The sequence below is a fragment of the Barbus barbus genome, assembly GCF_936440315.1.
Source record: "Barbus barbus genome assembly, chromosome: 41".
Classification (NCBI taxonomy): Eukaryota; Metazoa; Chordata; class Actinopteri; order Cypriniformes; family Cyprinidae; genus Barbus; species Barbus barbus.
In genome coordinates, this window is record NC_136719.1 from 12,145,838 (window position 1) to 12,164,885 (window position 19,048).

The window sequence follows — 19,048 nt, forward strand, 5'->3', positions numbered from 1 at the left end:
GTGTGCGGTTTCCTCTCCTTAATGCATATACCTTTCATTATGAAACACAAAGGACATAAGGACAAGCAAACACAATGCCTCTGATTACTTTTCTTCAGAGAGAGAAAGGCCAGGCACTGATGCTATAGGAGAGAGAGGGGTAACAGGTTGGTTATGTTTTCGTTTGCTTAAGTCTATATTGTTTTGTGTTGAAAAGGGCTCTCGAGGGAGCTACTGTGAAAGACCTCCTGGGTGGGGGGCTGTGCGTTTGAACTTCACTTTGTTTAAGAAGTTTATCCCCGCTCACCTCACTGGAGAGACAGACTTTGATAATCACATGGGATTGTCTGTGTTGTCATCAGTCACTTTATGATCCCACCTTAAGCTTTTTATCTGACATCTGGAAGGTAAAGGTATGACCACCAAACTCTAGTATATGCAGAAATCTGTTCAATTTAACATGCAACTTACCCAGAAGGAGAACACTGAAATATCTGGCCATCACCACTATCAAACAATCATGGACAGCTGATTTCCAGGAGCCTGAAATGTAAAGAAAAATAAGAAAAAGTACAAAGATTAAAGTGGCTCAGGTCACAACCAAAATGTAGCATCAGGTGCTAAAGTTAATCATTCAGTGCATTTACAAAATATTTTATATTATTCATAATTCTTTAAATTGCCTTTTACATTATCTGAACTTAAAACAACAGCATCTGACTGTGAAAAAATGATTTCTTAGTATTAAAATATAGCAGTATGGTGAGTTTTCTACAGCTTTTGAATATCAAAGATTCTCATTTTCACAACATTTTATTATTCACTGGACACAAACAATTGCAAATATGGTTTAAAATGCTCTTTAATGGTTTCATATTGTGTAGTATATTTAACTATTTGTTTACATTAATTATACAATCAATGGGGGGAAAAATGAATTTAAGGTCAGTGCAACAATTTAATTAAAAATAATTAATTATTGACATTAATGATCAATATTAAATGTATTAGTATATTAAAGCAATCTAACTTATAAAAACATACACTCAAAATGTAATGGTCACTTGAGATGCTGTACTGACTGAGGCTAAGCATACACCTGCCAAATATAGTAAAAAATCTACAAGAAAATAAATAAACATTAACAAAAACAATTAGCACATTACTTATCATACATTACTTTAAAAATATATATATTAGTGCACTATAGTATATAACATGCAGTGCAATTTAACTAGGCATTTCACCAAATCAATATTGAACATTTAAAGTGAGAGTGAAGCCAGCTTTTGTCTGGTGGGAGCATGAGTGTGATCTGAAGAGAGGAGCGCCGGGCCCCTGGCTGCAGGCTCTTCAGTGTGAGGGTGAGAGGAGTGACAGGTCAGAACTTCCACCACACAATACAACAGCCTCCATTTCCCACACAGATTCCACTCCATAATTCACTGCCACAAAATCCTCTCACACTCACTCAACTACTATAGTGAACAAATTGTTTCACTGATATCAGCAAATACATCCAAAGCACAGAGCCACAGAAATAACTTAAAGCCTGATATAAGAAGTGCACAAGTAGCCTAATTTACAAAAAATGTTTTGTAAAAAAATAAAAAATTGTAAAATTTTGATTATAAATAAATGTGAAAACATTTAAACTCCTTACATATTCAGAACTGAAAGAATTTACTGTCATATGAGACATTAAATGAAAAATCACAGTCCTTAAAATCAAATCTAGAGCATAGGTATGATGCCTCCCATAAAGAGCACAACATGACACTGTCAAATCAAAGAGGAAGGACAAAAGACAAAGATAAAGGGAATAACAGGATTTACAGTGCTGGCAAGGCAACAGATAATACCAGCATGACCTGCACATCACCTGCATCTGTACAGACCAACCAAAGCACAGCAGAGTCACCGATTCTTTATCTAAATACAAGAAACATATAGTACTCACGCAAGTTGATAAATATCCTCTGGACAAGGATTTCTCAGAAAAGCTTCCTTGGAGAGACAAAAAGGCTGAGGCTGGTTGTGTGTGTGATATCCTGGTGTGTGTAAAAAAAAAGTGTGAGTGTGTAAAGTTAAGCACAAAAAAACCCAAAAAACCTTTACAGGCACAACTGGCCTTTCCGGACAAAAACAGAAGGATCTGCTTAAGCCAATCAGAGTGGATGGAAAATGGTTCCCCCGCCTTCAGCGCAGCAATGGGGTGAATGGAGAGCGATTCTTATTCAAATGCAGCTGTCACTCTGAAAGCCATTGTGTGAAAGGGGGAGCCGGTCTCCAGGCTGACGGAATGCACTGAACCATTCTTTAGGGGGGCGTTGAGCTGGTTAAGGGGTACAGAGGGTAGGGCAGTGATGCTTTGGCTTTCTGTGACCACACACACCTTCTTCCCTTCCAATACAACTCTGAACAGAAGGAAAAACTTGAAAGAGATGCTGAGCTGAACTGAAGATTTTGGTGCAAGAAACAATATTTCCCTAGAGGAGTTATGTATTTCTTAAAATTTACTTAATATTTTTATGCAATTACCAATAGCATTAGTTATTTACTGAACATACCTAAGACTGAAGTGCACATTCAGGGCTCAACAAAAAAGATTTGTTCTGTTGGCCATTTTGGACCAAAAAATATAATAAAACAAAGAACATAAAGAATGCAATCAATAAATAAATAAATCAATCAAAAAACTTTTATTTATTGAATATAATTAATTTTGCTGTATTTGAACCTCTGGCAATTGTTTTTTCACTTTTGGATTAAATAAATAAATATTATGTCTTTTTCTTCTTATGCCTGACCATAAAAATTGCAATAATAAAAAATTCTGTAACACACTTTTGTTGTAAAGCAATGGCATGCCTTGCAAAACTGATTTGTTTGATGCTTCCATGACTATCAATTTTGTCAAAACTTTGCCTGTTAGTCAGCTAGCGTTATCTTGTTAACATATTTAAATCAGACTTTAAACAGAGTTCAATACGTTTACATTAGGACTAACACAGATGAAATATTACAGAGATCAATAGTAATGTATAACATATTAAAATACTCCTTACACCCTAAATAAAGAGAGCAAACTGATGTTGGTCTTCAATGTTCAGTAGGCTGCCAGGATATCTGAGACAGAATCTTACTCATGCACAGCGCACACAGCTGTTAAGACAGCAGCTTAATGGCTTTATCTGCAAACATCAGCCATTGCAAAGGCCAACCTGACCACATGAAGACAAAAACTACTAATTTATACTCACAATACAGAGGAGTTCACTCATGAACAAGAGCATATGGGTGTGAAATGTGGTAAACCATCTACTCCCTAAGACAGTTGCTTTGTTATGATGGTTATCACTGGTAACCTATTAAACGTAAGAAACGTAAGTAAAATGTGTTCATTCATTCATTCACTCACTTACTTAGTAGTGTATGATTCAAAGCCAGCATTACCTGAACGAACTGAAGTATTTGACTCTTCTCAGTCCTTATAAGAAAATGTATAGATAGATATATGCTGCTGAGGGCTCTTCTGTCAGATAAAAGCCCTCAGCAAATGTGAGACATCTGTTCTGAACAAGGCAGGTGTAACATACAGTACTTCTGATATCTCAGTCTATCAGTCACTGGTGGGTTTCAGATAAATATTTCCTGGAAATAGATACATCATATATAAACCAACCACATAAAACTGAGGTGGAGTGACAACAGAACTTAACCTATTATTGAGAAAGCACTGAAACTGAGTGTATCTACTTGGCTAATTTGACAGAACTGTTTAACAATGTAACATCTGAACCTCATGAGATCCAGCTGAACTTTAAGAACTTCCAACAGCCAACATGAATATACTGTTCACATGACTAAAAAGTATGCAAGAGACTTTAGAATCACCCTTGCTCAAAATAGCAGACACAGGTATGCTCTCATTCATGCACAAAGGCTTATCACTGTTGTGTTTAGGGGACAAGAAATCATAGATTTGATTTGACTGCTTTTTTCATTTAGTTTCGCTTGCAACGTCTAGCTGTGTGAAAATATACAGGCATCTAATACAGTTATGTATATAATCATTTGGTGTTATAAGGATATTAAATCTTAATTCAGGGCAGGCTCTGTCTTCTGTGCTTGTTTAAAGACCATCTATCCCCAAGGTTAATCTCTAACCAACCTGAGTGCTTTAACGTGAGCTCCATCCCTCTGGCTTTTCTGGAGTAAGACCAAACAGTAGCCAAGAGTAAACTTAAAACCTGTGGTTACTTTCAGATTCAGTCATAGAGCTATTGCACTTCCTAACACTTCCCTTTTCCATTAAACACAAACAAAAACACATTTAAGGTAATCAAGAGTCAATCAATTCGTAAAAAATTTGGTTGATTATCCTCGAATGTTATTATGCTAATAAATTGAATGATCACCAAATGTAACATTTCAATGCCTAAAATGAGTCATTTAGGCCCATAAAATGTTACATTTGGTGATTGTACAGGCAGTCAGGAAAACTGACAGTTGTTTTTGCTTGAAACTCATGACTTTTTTCCCATAAACGCAATGCAAAAGCTGCTCTTTCTCTTACAACAAAAAAGCATGCCGATCTTTGAAAGTTTAGTTACAACTTTTCCTAGTGTATGACCTGAAAGGTTCCAGATCCCTGATTTACGAAGAATCACCAATCAGTCTGACAGGGTTTGATGTTTGATATGATCACAACATTGACGTCAGTGTTGGCTGAGTGTAAGAGGGAATCACTGGACAACTGTGCTAAATATCTAAGACATGCCAAATAAGAAGCAGCTTTTCATGACTTTTCCATGTTTGGGCGAACTATCCCTTTAAGTACTGTATGTAGTGTTTTTTATGTTCATGTTAACAGTTAATAAATAATTATAGATCATTAATAGATCATTAAATAACAATGGATTATGGAAATTCCAGAAAAATAATATCCCTAATGTATACAAAGCCATGCCTTCATGTAACAATATAGCAGTATGTTCCTTTCATTTGGTGCGTGCAGGATGAGGAGAATCCTGAGGCTTCAGGGTCCTGAGGAGACACAGTAGTGCATGATCAAAGAACCAATTACATGTTAAAGAATTCCTCCCTCATGTTGCACTTGATGACCATCACCTTTGAACTTCCACAGAATGAAAGATTGAGAAGACGACCAGGTCTTCCTGAGAGGGTCATTCCAGAATGTTCAGTAGAGTGACGAGTGATGTTCCGGAACTGTACAATTCCCTGCATTCCTCTCAGAATGCTGGAGAGAGCTACATTACTCTCCAGTCTCCACACTGATTTAAACTAGGGTAGTTGATATCAATACAAGTGAAATCCCACCATTCTCAATATTAAAATTTCTATAATTGTTCAATTAAGTAAACGTTTAAACAAAGAAATTGTAATTTGTTAGTTTGCAGTTAACCCTATAATGTATCCTATTGAATATGCAAATGTCTATGGCCTCTCAATTATAAACTTGATCAAAACTTTGCTATACACAATCTACTACATGCTTTTTGTCATCTGACTGATGTTTTATACTTTTTTAGCAGATAAAAGGCCTTCTAGCATAATTCTAAAAATGTCTTTCTGCTGTTAAATGTTTTATGACTTTAAATATAAATGCAATAATAACTTTTACATCATTAGTGATATTTTAAGGTGAACTATACTGGACTATTAGATTTATTTGATTATCCAAACATCATTTTTTAGAAAAATCATGAATGTATCAAATATGATCCATAAGGCTTTTAAGGATTGTTTATTATTAAGGATCTCTCAACCATCATTGTATGGCTTTAAACTATATTTTTGACCCCAAACTATTTTAAAGTATTTTAAATATCATCTTACTACTATTGCATATTATTGTGAGATATAGAGTGACAAATTATATTTATATGCATTTTAAGGAACTAGACTGCTGTTATAAAGATCTCATTGATTTACAATGATCAGAAATTCATCTTTCTGACTATGGTCAGAAAATAGGCCTACTATTCTTTAGGTTCTGCATATATTTTCCAATTCTTATGTTTTATATGCATGCAGAACTTCAAATTCCTTCATCATTTAATCATGTCTGACAGTGAAGAATACATCATCTGACTGACTTCAAAAACCTGAAAATCCCAACAATCACAGGACTGATATTTTAAATAAGGCTCCAGAGAGACTGAATGGCCAGCAGAGCTATCATGAGACACAGAAACGTAGAATATATTTGGACAGCTTTTCCTTCAACTGTGAATAATTATTGCAGAGGCTTCAGACTTAATCTAGCATTTCCAAAACACGGTTTAAACTAATCTCAAGAGTATCTGTGTTTTGGAGGGAAGATTTGCAGGTGGGATTGCAATCAATTAGGTCAACTAGGTCTATAAAACCTGGAGAAACTATCCATTAACATTCACATTCATCTCAGGGGTGATTGATCAACTGATGTAGTTTCCAACATCTATTAGCTAACAAGGGATGAAGAACCTGAAGCCCTCTTAGAGGTTTAAGGCTCGTGGAACTCTTTAAACTTCACTGTCACACACAGCAATGAGGCTAAAGGTCAAAAGAGAGCCGATTAAAGCAATACTCAGAAAAACAGATCGTTTCCCATGCTTTATGACTCTAGCTGTGCCTCAAGTTGCCCTGCGTGTGACTGTCAGCTTACACACCTTAAGATTCATTAAAACATGTATGTTTATATAGATTAAGGCTATATATTCAACAAACTATTTGCACATTTGATGTCTCTGACAACAGAGGAAATCATTCAGATTGCTGGGAGAGTGTAAACAATCAGTCTTTATTGTTACAGACCAAACCACTTCAGGGTCTATGCCATGCTGATGTGACTGGACAAAACAACTGTCAGTCTCAGTAGTTTCTAAACATTATAAATGATTACGAAAGAATCACATTCTTGACATCATTATGTGACATCACACTCATTAACTCCAATTATACTGCAGGCTTCACAAGCAAATGACAGCTGTCACGGTGACAATCACATTCTGTAAAAAGACTGAATAAAACACTAGGAAAGTTAAAAAGGGTAGTTCAGTAAAAATTCTTTCATTATTTCCAAACTTGCAGAATACAAAAGAAGACATTTTGATAAATTGTGGTAACAAAACCGTTTTGGTGTCCACTGACTTCCAATATAATGACAAAAAACACAGATATTTCTCAAAACATATTTTTTTAATGTTCCACCGAAGAAACAAAACAGGTTTGGAAATGACATGAGGATGAGTAAATGATGATAGCTATCTCATCTCCACTGAGCTGTTCTTACATTCAGAAGAAAGTGTGGAGGAAATGTTTGGGAACATGGAAGGTCTCTGAATGTGATAAGCTGAAGAATACACACTTATCCCAATAGTGCAAGGACAGAATTCAGTTCACAATTTAACCCTAACACTCTGTTCAGTGTTTAAGAGACTACAAGGCCAATTTAATATAATGTTTTTTTTTTTATCTTATGACAACCAATAAGAAAAAAATCCCTGCTTAGATGCATCTATCCTGTATGCAAATGCATTACTTGTTTTCAAACTCTCAGAGACCCCAGATATACATGATTAAATGCTTTAGTACATTATAATTTATTAGTGTATCTTAAGTGCACACGGTACTTTGATATTCATGTAGCAGATCAATCCTGTCAATTAAAAAAAAAAATGAAGTCTTTTTATTGCATATTTCTGCAATGTGTTTTTGAAAATGGTCATTGGTCTGGTCATTTTCTTTTTCATTGCCACTGTAATTAAACTGATCCTGACGACAGATCTCCATCCATAGTCCCACATGACAAATGATTTGCCACTCTTTATCGGAGTTTGCTTTTTTCAATCCAAGGGAACGCGTTTTCATAACGAGTTTGTGCACTTCAGACATAGAAAGATAAAAAATACTTCGACCCTCAAGTGTCTTTTATAACAACTAATCAGTCGGTATGGTAAACACTAAAACGCTACATAAAAAATCCATCTCTCACACGACATAAATGTAGGAACAACAGATTGAAATAAGTTAATTGCTGCCCAGTTTCCAAAGTCGCTACTTACTAAGAGATTGCAACCGTTAATCCTTTTAAAATAAGATCACAACCAGTAAAAGTGCATGTAAATTAATCAAAGTACAAAGTTAGACAGCCGAGATTCAACTCTTACCTGTGAGTTGACTCTCATAAGCAGCAGCGCTCCTCTCGCGAGCTGCGCGTTCACCTGTTCACGTGCACAGCTCACTTGTGAAGGAGGAGTCCACGCGGTTTTTCCTCCCACTGTATTATAAACAGATAAGTGTGTTTGCATGGCGACGTCATGGCTTGTGTTTAAAATATTCACCAAATGACAAGATTTGAGAAAGTATACGCCCGTTTGTAACTTGAAAGTGGCGTTTGAGTTTCTGAAATTGCTTCGTTTTATTTAAAACTTAAACGGCTTCCAGTTGCACTAATAATCAACAAGAAAACGATATTTGTGTGTTACAACTAAACTGCACCAAAGTCTAGTTTGTGCGTTTTTACCAATGTACTAAATGGCAGGTCGGCTACTGAGATGCACCGTCGGCTTAAATCAAATGGCGTATTTATGTGCTAAAACCCGGACCACTCTTTAATCATTTCGTGTTTTGTGTCATTTCAAGTTCTTTTCAGTTCGGAAATGACCAAATAGTGATAACGGCCAACTGAGCGAGTTGTTTCATTTGTAATCGGTCCATCAATTCTCTAAGGCATCCTGGCTTGTTGGCATGGGGGCTTGTTTGCAGTAGGTTTGCCATCATTTGTACCCTGGACCACAAAACCAGTCATAAGGGTCTTTTTTTATTATTATTGAGATGTATACATAATCTTAAAGCTGAATAAATAAGCTTTCCATTGAGATACAACTATGTGAAAATCTGGAATCTGAGGGTGCAAAAAAAAAAAAAAAAAAAGAGAAAATCGTCTTTAAAGTTGTCCAAAGGAAGTCCTTAGCAGTGCATATTACTAATCAAAAATTAAGTTGAGATATATTTACAGTAGGAAATTTTCAAAATAACTTCATGGAACATGATCTTTACTTAATATCCTAATGATTTTTGGCATAAAAGAAAATTCGATAATTTTGACCCACGCGATGTATTGTTTACATTAATCTCATAGTTTGTTTTAATAATCATGTTTTTGTATGTAGATTAAGTGTGATGGTATTTCACAAAGATCATGTGAAATCTGATTTGGCACATAATTATTAGCCTAAGTTAAGCAGAGCTTTCCACTCTGTGCTTATTGAAAACCTTCTCATTTGATATGAAACATTTAGTTTGTCATTATAATGCATTACATATGCCAGATACATTCACCTACATCTTAGATTACATGCGATAAAAAATGATTAACTAATGCTTCTGTGAAGAGTTGATAAAGGCATTAATGTATGGATACTTAGGATTCAAGCAATACAAAGTTAGGGCTTTTTCACATGGCTTAACACCTGAAGATATATTTGACTTGCTGAGATATAAATGAATGAGACACAGCAGAGATAGCATGCAAGGGGAAAAAAAAGTTAAAATTGTGTATTCAGCCCTTATTGCTATTATAATAATTTACTTGTGGGTTGTGTGTGATAGATTCACAAGGGAAAAACAATGCTAAATACACAAAATAAAATATGGCACAGATGACAATTTATACAGTTTCTAATGGTTATTTTTGTTTTGTTATTACAAAAAAGTTATTACATGATTTGTTAAGTACAAACTGGATCCTTGAACAAAAAAAAACAAAAAAATCGGGGGAAAAAAAAAAATCAGAAAATTACTGAGCTAGAGAATGAGAATTATTTCAGTGGTGAGACTACAGGCCAAATTTACAATCTGCTGCCTCCTGATGGTAGTGAACGGCAAGTACAAATGCCTATCACAGTGCACCACTTTAACGGACTCATTTCTCAAGCCTGTGCAAGTCTTAAATGGAACAACAGGACAATACAAGTGCTGGAATTTTTTTTTTTACTTTTTTCTTTGTTAGTTTGCCTGTGTCCTAAATGTCTCGCTGATTTCCACAGTCCCCTTCTGTTGCGGTTTCACCTCACCTTGTGCTCATTTTGGTTGATTCTGCTATATGGACAAGATCAGTTCAGTCCATTATTTATCCCATGGTCAAATAGAGGGTTATGTTTTAGAAGGAGGGCAGAGATGGCCTGGTTACGCTTGGCACAGTGGAACATGTATTTTACTCCTGACAGGTGCATCAGATGATCCTGTTTCTTGTTTGTCTTCCAGTCTGTCACCCTTCTAACAATCTGTTGAAGAAGAGCAAAGGGTTATATTGCTGATTGTCTCATCATAAAAAAATTAATTTGGGATTTCAGAGTTGACTGAGTTGGGTGTAAGTGGACCTCATTAGTAATCACCATCGAGGGCTCTTTGTTTGATTCTTGCAGTATCTGCAGAGCGTTCTCATAGGAAACGGCACTTGTGTGATCTAACAACAGACACTTAAATAGTTCTTATCCATTTCACACAACTTTTCTCTGCTTCCTTTGTTTTCAGTATTTACAAATGCTAAAACTTTATTTCCACATACACGATGCATGTTTCTATATACACTTCAAAAGTTTGGAGTCAGTAAGATTTTTTTATTATTATTGCAAGAAATTAATACTTTTATTCTGAAAAACTGACAGTAAAGACATTTCTGAAGAATCATGTGACATGAAATATAGAATAGAAAACAGATTTTAACTTGTAATAATATTTCACAATATTACTAATTTTACTGTATTTGCAACATCTAGACATAATTTATGACAAATAAACATAGCCTTGATGACAAGAGACTCCTTTCAAACACACAAAAAAACTGACATTACTGACATTCTCTAAACCAGTAAATATATGCCAAAAATTCATTTCAGACAGTCATCCACCTGTACAAATAATAATAAAAAAAACCTTTCATGTCGTCTTTTATCTGTGAAAACCAAGAGGGCATTTCCTTTGAGCAAGAGGAAGGGCTGATTAAATACTCTGCGGTGGATTCCGCGAACAAACTGAAAGACAGATTGCCAGCTGATCAAACAATTAAACTATCAGTTAAATCATCTGAAACTGTTCCTTCAATTTCTAAATCAAATCAAGGCCCACCATTAGCCAAAAACACAAGTCGTGTCACAATATATTGTAATACTAAAATGCCCATGGATAGCAACAATATTGTGTACCAAAAATGTAAGCTTAGACAATTTAATATAGTATCAGATATAGTAATATCACCCAAGAGGTAATTAATTATTAATAAAAAAATTTAAACAAATCACATTATTTAGTACAATATTTTTTTTTAAATGATGTAACACTGTACAATCATTTGTCTAAAATAATTCCATATTTTTTAGCTAAGCAAAATGATGAATATTTCTCTTCTGGTGTCACTCTTGTCCTATGAATTGGGGATAAAGTTCACGCTGATGTAATACTAAATTCAGCATTTTAATAAGCAGTGGTTTAATAAACAGCGTGCTACACGGGTGAAGACACACTCTGGACAGCGAGGACTCTTCTAAGAGTGACACAGATGATGAACGTTTGCATTTTAAAGAGCCACTAATATAATTCCTGACGGTAGCCTTTTATTCTTAAATTCATGAGTTAAAATGTTGCTCGGCCATATATAAAAAGGATTCGAGATAAAAATTGGATTCGAGACTAGCGTAAATTGACCAACAGCGCCATCTGCTGTTTTTGGAAAAGAAAGTTGCTCAATTGCACGTGAGAAAATCAGCCTGCACACATTTGTGAGAAAATCAAGCCAATTGTATGGAGCGATTTTTGTGCCAATATTCATCAAACAAATCCAGTGTTTTGCAAATAAACACAATCTGCTTTGCAAAGAAAAACTCGACTTTCAAACAAACGCAAAGTGATTTTCAAATACAAAACTCTATTTGAGAGAAAATGCAGAGGTATGGACAAATTTATGTATTGTGTGTTACAACTGTGAGACTCATTTGCCTTTTTATGGGGAAACTTTGCTTGATTTGCTCACAAATGCGACAGGCTGATTTTCTCACACGAGTGCGGGCAGATTTTCTCACATGTGCAATTGAGCAACTTTCTTTTCCAAAACAGCAGATGGCGCTGTTGGTCAATTTACGCTAGTCTCCCGAGACCTGAAACACCTCTTTACCTTTTCAGACCAATATGAGTGGGGAACAGGTGAGTTTCTGTCTTACTAGATCTATAATTAACCATTTAGATTTAAATTTTCACAAAGCAACCCTACTACAGTGTCAGTGAAATTCACAACAAGTGCTGTAAAGTTGTTAACATGATTGATTAGTTCAAAAATCAAGAGTGACCTGGCTAAACATTTAACTAGGCAGTCTTTCCCTATAAAAACTGATCCATTCTCCGTACCTCTTATCCTCTGTTGGATCGCGGGATATAGAATATACATATATATACATATATATTGATATATATTGATACAATTGTTCAACATTCAAAACAATGCAGGGGTATAACAATATATCGTGTCACAATATTTTGTAATACTAAAATGCAAATGTATAGTGGATAGCGACAATATTGTGTACCAAAAATGAAAGCATTTTGAATTTTATTTTTACGTTAGGTCAAGTAAGATTTATTGTCTTTCTTCTACAGTATATATGTTGAAACATAGCCTACAGTGGAGAGAAATGCTGTAGGCTACCTCTGCAGTAAAAGTTTAAACAAGTATAAAACTACACATAGACAACCTACTGAAAGGAGTAGGCTAATCTAATTATACAAATAGGCTACTATAATCAAACTAGTTTAAGTTCAGGTGAGCTTTATTGTGATTCAGCTATGTAAATGTACCAAAATATAATCTAAACATTAATATCCCTTATGAAAATTAGCCATGGTTTTACTAAATAAATACCATGGTAGTTGTAGTAAAGCTGCCTATATTGAAATGGTAACCTGCAAAAAAAACATGGTTACCACACTTTTACAATAGTAAAACCAACTTTAATTTTCATAAGGGATATCATAGTTTATCATATTTATGTTTATATATAGTAATATACATGCCTTGTACAACATTTAAAACTAAAAGTGGCCTGTAAGGAGATATTTCCTATTTCAACCAATATACCAGCAGATTTTAGTCTGACTATAAACTAAAATTATGTAGCTTTTTATATATGGCCGAGCAACATTTTAACTCATGAATTTAAGAATAAAAGGCTTCCGTCAGGAATTATATTAGTGGCTCTTTAAAATGCAAACGTTGGTCATCTGAGTCACTCTTAGAAGAGTCCTCGCTGTCCAGAGTGTGTCTTCACCCGTGTAGCACGCTGTTTATTAAACCACTGTTTATTAAAATGCTGAATTTAGTATTATATCAGCGTGATCCTATCACTTGATCCTTCTCCCCAATTGACAGGACAAGAGTGACACCAGAAAATAAATATTCATCATTTTGCTAAGCTAAAAAATACGTAATTATTTTAGACAAATGATTGCACAGTTACATCATTAAAAAAAAAAAGTTTTAGATATTGCACTAAATAATGTGATTTGTTTTAAATTTTTTATTAATAATTAATGACCTCTTGGGTGATATTACTATATCTGATACTAAATTAAATTGTCTAAGCTTTCATTTTTGGTACACAATATTGTTGCTATCTATTATACATTTGCATCGTTTTGAATGTTGAACAATTGTATCAATATATATGTATATTGATATATATATCGTTTTCCCTTCATAATAAAAAACTTCATTCAAAAACTGCATGTTGTGTTTACTTGTTATCTTTGATTAATATTTCAATTTGTTTGATGATCTGAAACATTAAAGTGTGACAAACATGCAAAAAATAAAAAATCAGGAAGGGGGCCAACACTTTTTCACACCACTGTGTATATATATATATAATGAATGTATTTGAATTTAACTGAAGACACACAATGTTTTCCATTTAAGTACTTCAATTTTAAGTACAAATTTTTTTTAAGTACTTCAAAATCAACATTGATTCTAAAAGGTCACATCTACAGGTCAAGACACTAAACCTACACTAATAGATGTAGCCTATATGTTGGACAACAGATAAAAAGGAAATGATATGGGAGCATTATTTGCCCTGCATTTTAATCATCTGTAATTGTCTCTTTTCTGCCCTCAGATCTGGTTAATTTCTGACCCTGCTTGAGTGGTTAATAGGTTAACAACTTTTAACTTCACCCCAACCATTGCCTGTCTTTTCATCATCTACAAAGTGGTCCACATTCTGCTCATATGAAGGGGACGCCATACCTTTCAGCACGACCGATTTCAAATGGTGCTAGAAAACCCCAGTCCACTCTGAACACCAGAGGAAATCAGTCACGCTACAAAAGGTAGAAGCATAGCGGAAGACTGATTTTGTGTGGGATCATTAAATAAGCTTTTATATAAATGGCATGAATGCATTTTAAAGATAATTGAATGCCAATGTCAATCACAGACATATGTCTGCTAATGAGCATAAGAGTCTTCTTCTAGTCTCATTTACTCGCACCGATTTATAGTCTGCTTCCTGAAGACCTTTCCATACATAGCATACACATTGTTTTTGGTGGTTGCTGTGTCTCTGTGGTAATTGGAGGGCCCCTCTGAAGGACGCTGCAGTGTGTCATAGCAGCTTAGCCATGGACCATCAGTGCTGAAAAGAGGGGACCTTCCAGAATCAGCATGGCAGCGGATCTGTGTGAGACGTGGGAAATAACCAGCACAAACACACACATATTTTTGAAACATGCTTTAATTGCTTTTAAAATCATACACTCTTATTTATTTCACATCATTTTTATACATAAAATTGAAATAACATCCTTCAGTCATTCAAGTTTAAATTAATAGAGAGACACTTCAAGGGACAATTCACCAGAAACTGAAAATTCTATCATCATTTACTCACCCTCATGTTGTTCCAAACCCGTATACTGTTATTTTTTTAAGTAGAACACAAAAAAGAGTTTTTGAATTATTTTCACATTTCTTTGCGATAAATGGCACTTTCTAGTGTCTATTGACTGTCAAAATACAACTAGGCACCTTGAAATGAGTCCACATACTTAAATGTAAAGGTTCCAAAAGTTCCATAGTCCACAGCAGTGCATTAGAAGAGCTATTCAGTAAACATTATTAAAAGAACAATTTCTCTTAGTGAAAGAAACTTTTTTTCACTATAAAAAATATTTTGTGGGTTTGAAAGGTGTATCTTAAAGGTTCTTCATGAAACCGTTGATGTCAATAAATAACCTTTCTCTTTAAGAGTGCATACAACTTATGCACTATATACAGTATAAGCATTAAAGTAACAATCTAAATTGTTACAATCTAAATTTAAGTTACTATTCACTGTGATCTGTTCCAGCTTAAGAGCAGATCTCAAATCAAATGTGGTGCTGGATTCAATGGTAGTGTTTGAACTTATTAATGGCCATATTAGACTGAAATAGTCTGTGAGCTTCAACTATTTACCCTTAAACAGATCACAACGTACCCTAATCAGAAGCCATGGATGAACAAGGAGGTGCGGCTCCTGTTGAAAGCCCGCAACCCAGCTTTCAGATCAGATGACGCTCAGGCCTACAACAAATCCAGGGCTAACCTGAAGAGGGGTATCAAGAAGGCCAAGCACTGCTACAAGCTAAAGGTAGAGGAACATTTTTCCAACTCTGACCCCCGGCGCATGTGGCAGGGCATCCAGGTCATCAGTGACTACAAGCCATGCAACTCCACTCCGACGGTCACAGACGTCTCCTTCCTAAATGACTTTTATGCTCGCTTTGACAATAACAACAAGGAGACAGCCACCAAGTTCACACTCTCAGGAGACCACCAGACCCTCAAACTCACCTCCACAGATGTCTACACAGCAATGAGCTGGATCAATGCATGCAAGGCTGCTGGCCCCGACAGCATTCCTGTACGTGTGCTCAGGATATGTGCAGAGCAGCTCGCAGGGGTCTTCAAAGACATTTTCTACCTGTCCCTCACCCAAGCAACTGTGCCAACATGCTTTAAGTCCACATCCATTGTGCCAGTGCCGAAACACTCCTCCCCGACGTGCCTGAATGACTACCGCCCCGTAGCACTCACACCCATTGTTATGAAGTGCTTTGAGCGACTGGTCCTGGCACACCTCAAGAACTGCCTCCCACCTACACTGGACCCACACCAATTTGCCTACCGTAGCAGTAGGAGCACTGAGGATGCAGTATGCACAGTACTGCACTCGGTACTCACACACCTGGATAACAACAACACATATGTACGGATGTTGTTTGTTGATTTCAGCTCAGCATTCAACACCGTCATTCCCTCCAAGTTGACCACTAAACTTGGAGACTTGTGTGTTAACACCTCCCTCTGCAGCTGGATTATGGACTTTCTGACCAACAGACCTCAGCATGTTAGGTCAGGCCACACCTGCTCCACCACCATCACACTCAACACCGGCATACCACAGGGCTGTGTGCTGAGCCCATTTCTCTACTCCCTCTACACCCATGACAGCAGGCCTGTGCATGGATCCAACTCCATCATCAAGTTTGCTGATGACACCACAGTGACTGGCCTCATCAGAGACAACGATGAGACTGCCTACAGGGAGGAGTTACACCATCTGGCTGCATGGTGCGCTGACAATAGCCTGCTCCTCAACACCAGTAAGACAAAATAGCTTATTGTGGACTTCAGGAAGAAGAAAAGTGGCACGCATGACCCCATCCACATTAACGGGATGGTTGTTGAACGTGTCTCCAGCTTCAAGCTCCTGGGAACTTGGATCTCGGAGGACCTGACCTGGACCACCAACACATCCAGCCTAGCCAAGAAGGCTCACCAACGCCTCTTCTTCCTTAGGACACTGAAGAAGAACCACTTGTCTCCAGCCATCCTGGTGAACTTCTACCGGTGTGTGATTGAAAGCATCCTGACCAACTGTATCACAGTCTGGTATGGGAACTGCTCAGTTGCTGACCGCAAGGCACTGCAGAGGGTGGTGAAAACAGCCCAACGCATCACAGGGACACCACGTCCTGCCATTGAGGACGTCCAGAGAAAACGCTGTTTACGTCGAGCTCGCGGCATTCTTAAGGACTCCTCTCACCCTGACCATAGACTGTTTAACTTACTGCCCTCTGGGAGGCGCTTCAGGAGCCTCCGAACAAAGACCAGCAGACTCAGGAACAGCTTTTTCCCTACAGCTGTCTCCCTACTGAACTCTGCCCGATGATACCCCCTCACACACCACTACAAACTCTCCACCCCTCCCCATCACTAAATCGGTAAAAAAAGAAAAATCTGAGTACTATGTACTGGACATTTTTATTTTCTATGCACTTTCAATGTTCATTGCACTAGTGTTTATATATCTTAATGTATAGCTTATTCATATCCATTTGTAATTATGTTCATAGTTTTTGCTCATAGTGTACATACATTTACTGCATAATCCATCTGTATAGTATGTTCATATCACCCATCTGTATATCATACTGATAGTATTTAAAATTTGTAAATTATGTCCTTAGTACTGCCTTATCTGTATATTTCTGTACATATGTAACATATTGTAGGCACTGTATATCCTGTACCTCTGCTTATTGCACTTCTGGTTAGATGCTAACTGCATTTCGTTGCCTTGTACCTTACATGTGCAATGACAATAAAGTTGAATCTAATCTAATAGTCTTTGCCCTTTATATTTCAAAATTGTATTTGATTTCAGTGTTTTTTTATTAATATTTCCATAATATGCAACGTGCACGACTTTTAACAAAAACAATGTGTCTTAGGGTTTCGTGATCGTTAAAGATTAGGCCAATGAGTTGTGTTTCTGTCAGTTTTAGTTAAATGTTGTTAGCCACACCTGCACTTAACCTGAAAAGACAGATTTTATTAAAGACACACCTGTGGTATGTTCACAAAGTTTGGAGTCATTAAAAACACACAAAATGGAATGGATTTTGACTCCAGTCTTTAACATTTGTCCCAGGAATCAGCTGACGTGTCTTTTTATGACCCACGTTAACTTTTGAGATACACCTTTCTAAAGGTTCAGTGCTATTATGAGCAGAAATGTATTTAGCAGATGCTTTTATCCAAAGAAACTTGCAACTGAGGAAAACAAACTGATTAGTTAAGTCTAGATGTTGCAGCATTTTATTATTGTTATTATTATTTTAATGCTAATACACTATAGTTTTTAAAGCAAGTATACTGTGTTCCAAAATCAGATAACCATATGTGCATAGTCAGTAGGGTTTTTTTCTTACCTTGTTTTAGTATATGTATTTAGGGCATCCATAAAGTCAAGTCAAGTCAAGTTGAGCTTTATTGTCATTCCGCTACATGTGGGGACATACAGTGGAACAAAATGTCATGCCTCACTGGACCACGGTGCTACATAAATACAGACATACAACAAAGTAAAAAAACATGTCCCTTTTAACGTCATTTTTTGAAGTCTGCATTTGAAGTCACTTTGATGATTAGCATTTTCTTTGGGCAGAATCTTTCAGTAGTTACAGAACACACTAATGAAACTATTTATACACTTTTACCTCATAATGCATTACAAAATGTGTTTTTTTTTACAGTAATTTGTTGTGTTATTGAATTTGCATTGATTTGACAGTAATTAGAAAAATCCTCATTCTCGCTTTTTTAATAATGTGGGGAGATTGGGGGCTTGTCTGGCTGTTCTGTCTGGCATGAACTAGGTCAGTGCTCTTTTCTGCACTGGAAACCATTGCTGCTTGACTCTCTTCTCCACATGCACTCAGTATCCTGGACTCAAACAGATATGAATGGACTTGCCCACTGACACACCCGTATAAGTAATTACTGGCTTCTCAATTATAAAAAGCAGGTTGAATCAGATATGTTTTTTTTGTTTGTTTTTTTTGAGGGCGTGACCTCAAGGAGAGCACATGGCGATGGGATATGACCACAAATCCATGTGTGTTTAAAGGGTGTCACACAGATGGTTTAGTGTAAAGCAATGCTCTGAACATGGTTCACTGT

General features: G+C 36.3%; 2 protein-coding genes across 2 annotated transcripts in view; both read right to left on the reverse strand.

The window, feature by feature from the left end:
• LOC306861073 (ninjurin-1-like) overlaps positions 1–19,048 on the reverse strand; it is a gene marked incomplete at both ends in the record, with an annotated part of 649,099 nt that overhangs the window by 274,687 nt on the left and 355,364 nt on the right. The window lies entirely within an intron of this gene.
• Positions 10,104–14,285, reverse strand: LOC306860515 (uncharacterized protein; the record flags this gene model as incomplete). Its single annotated transcript, XM_079402245.1, has 4 exons — positions 10,104–10,274; positions 10,371–10,456; positions 10,927–11,043; positions 14,216–14,285. The coding sequence occupies 4 exons, from the start codon at positions 14,283–14,285 to the stop codon at positions 10,104–10,106; spliced, it is 444 nt and encodes a 147-aa protein (XP_079258371.1).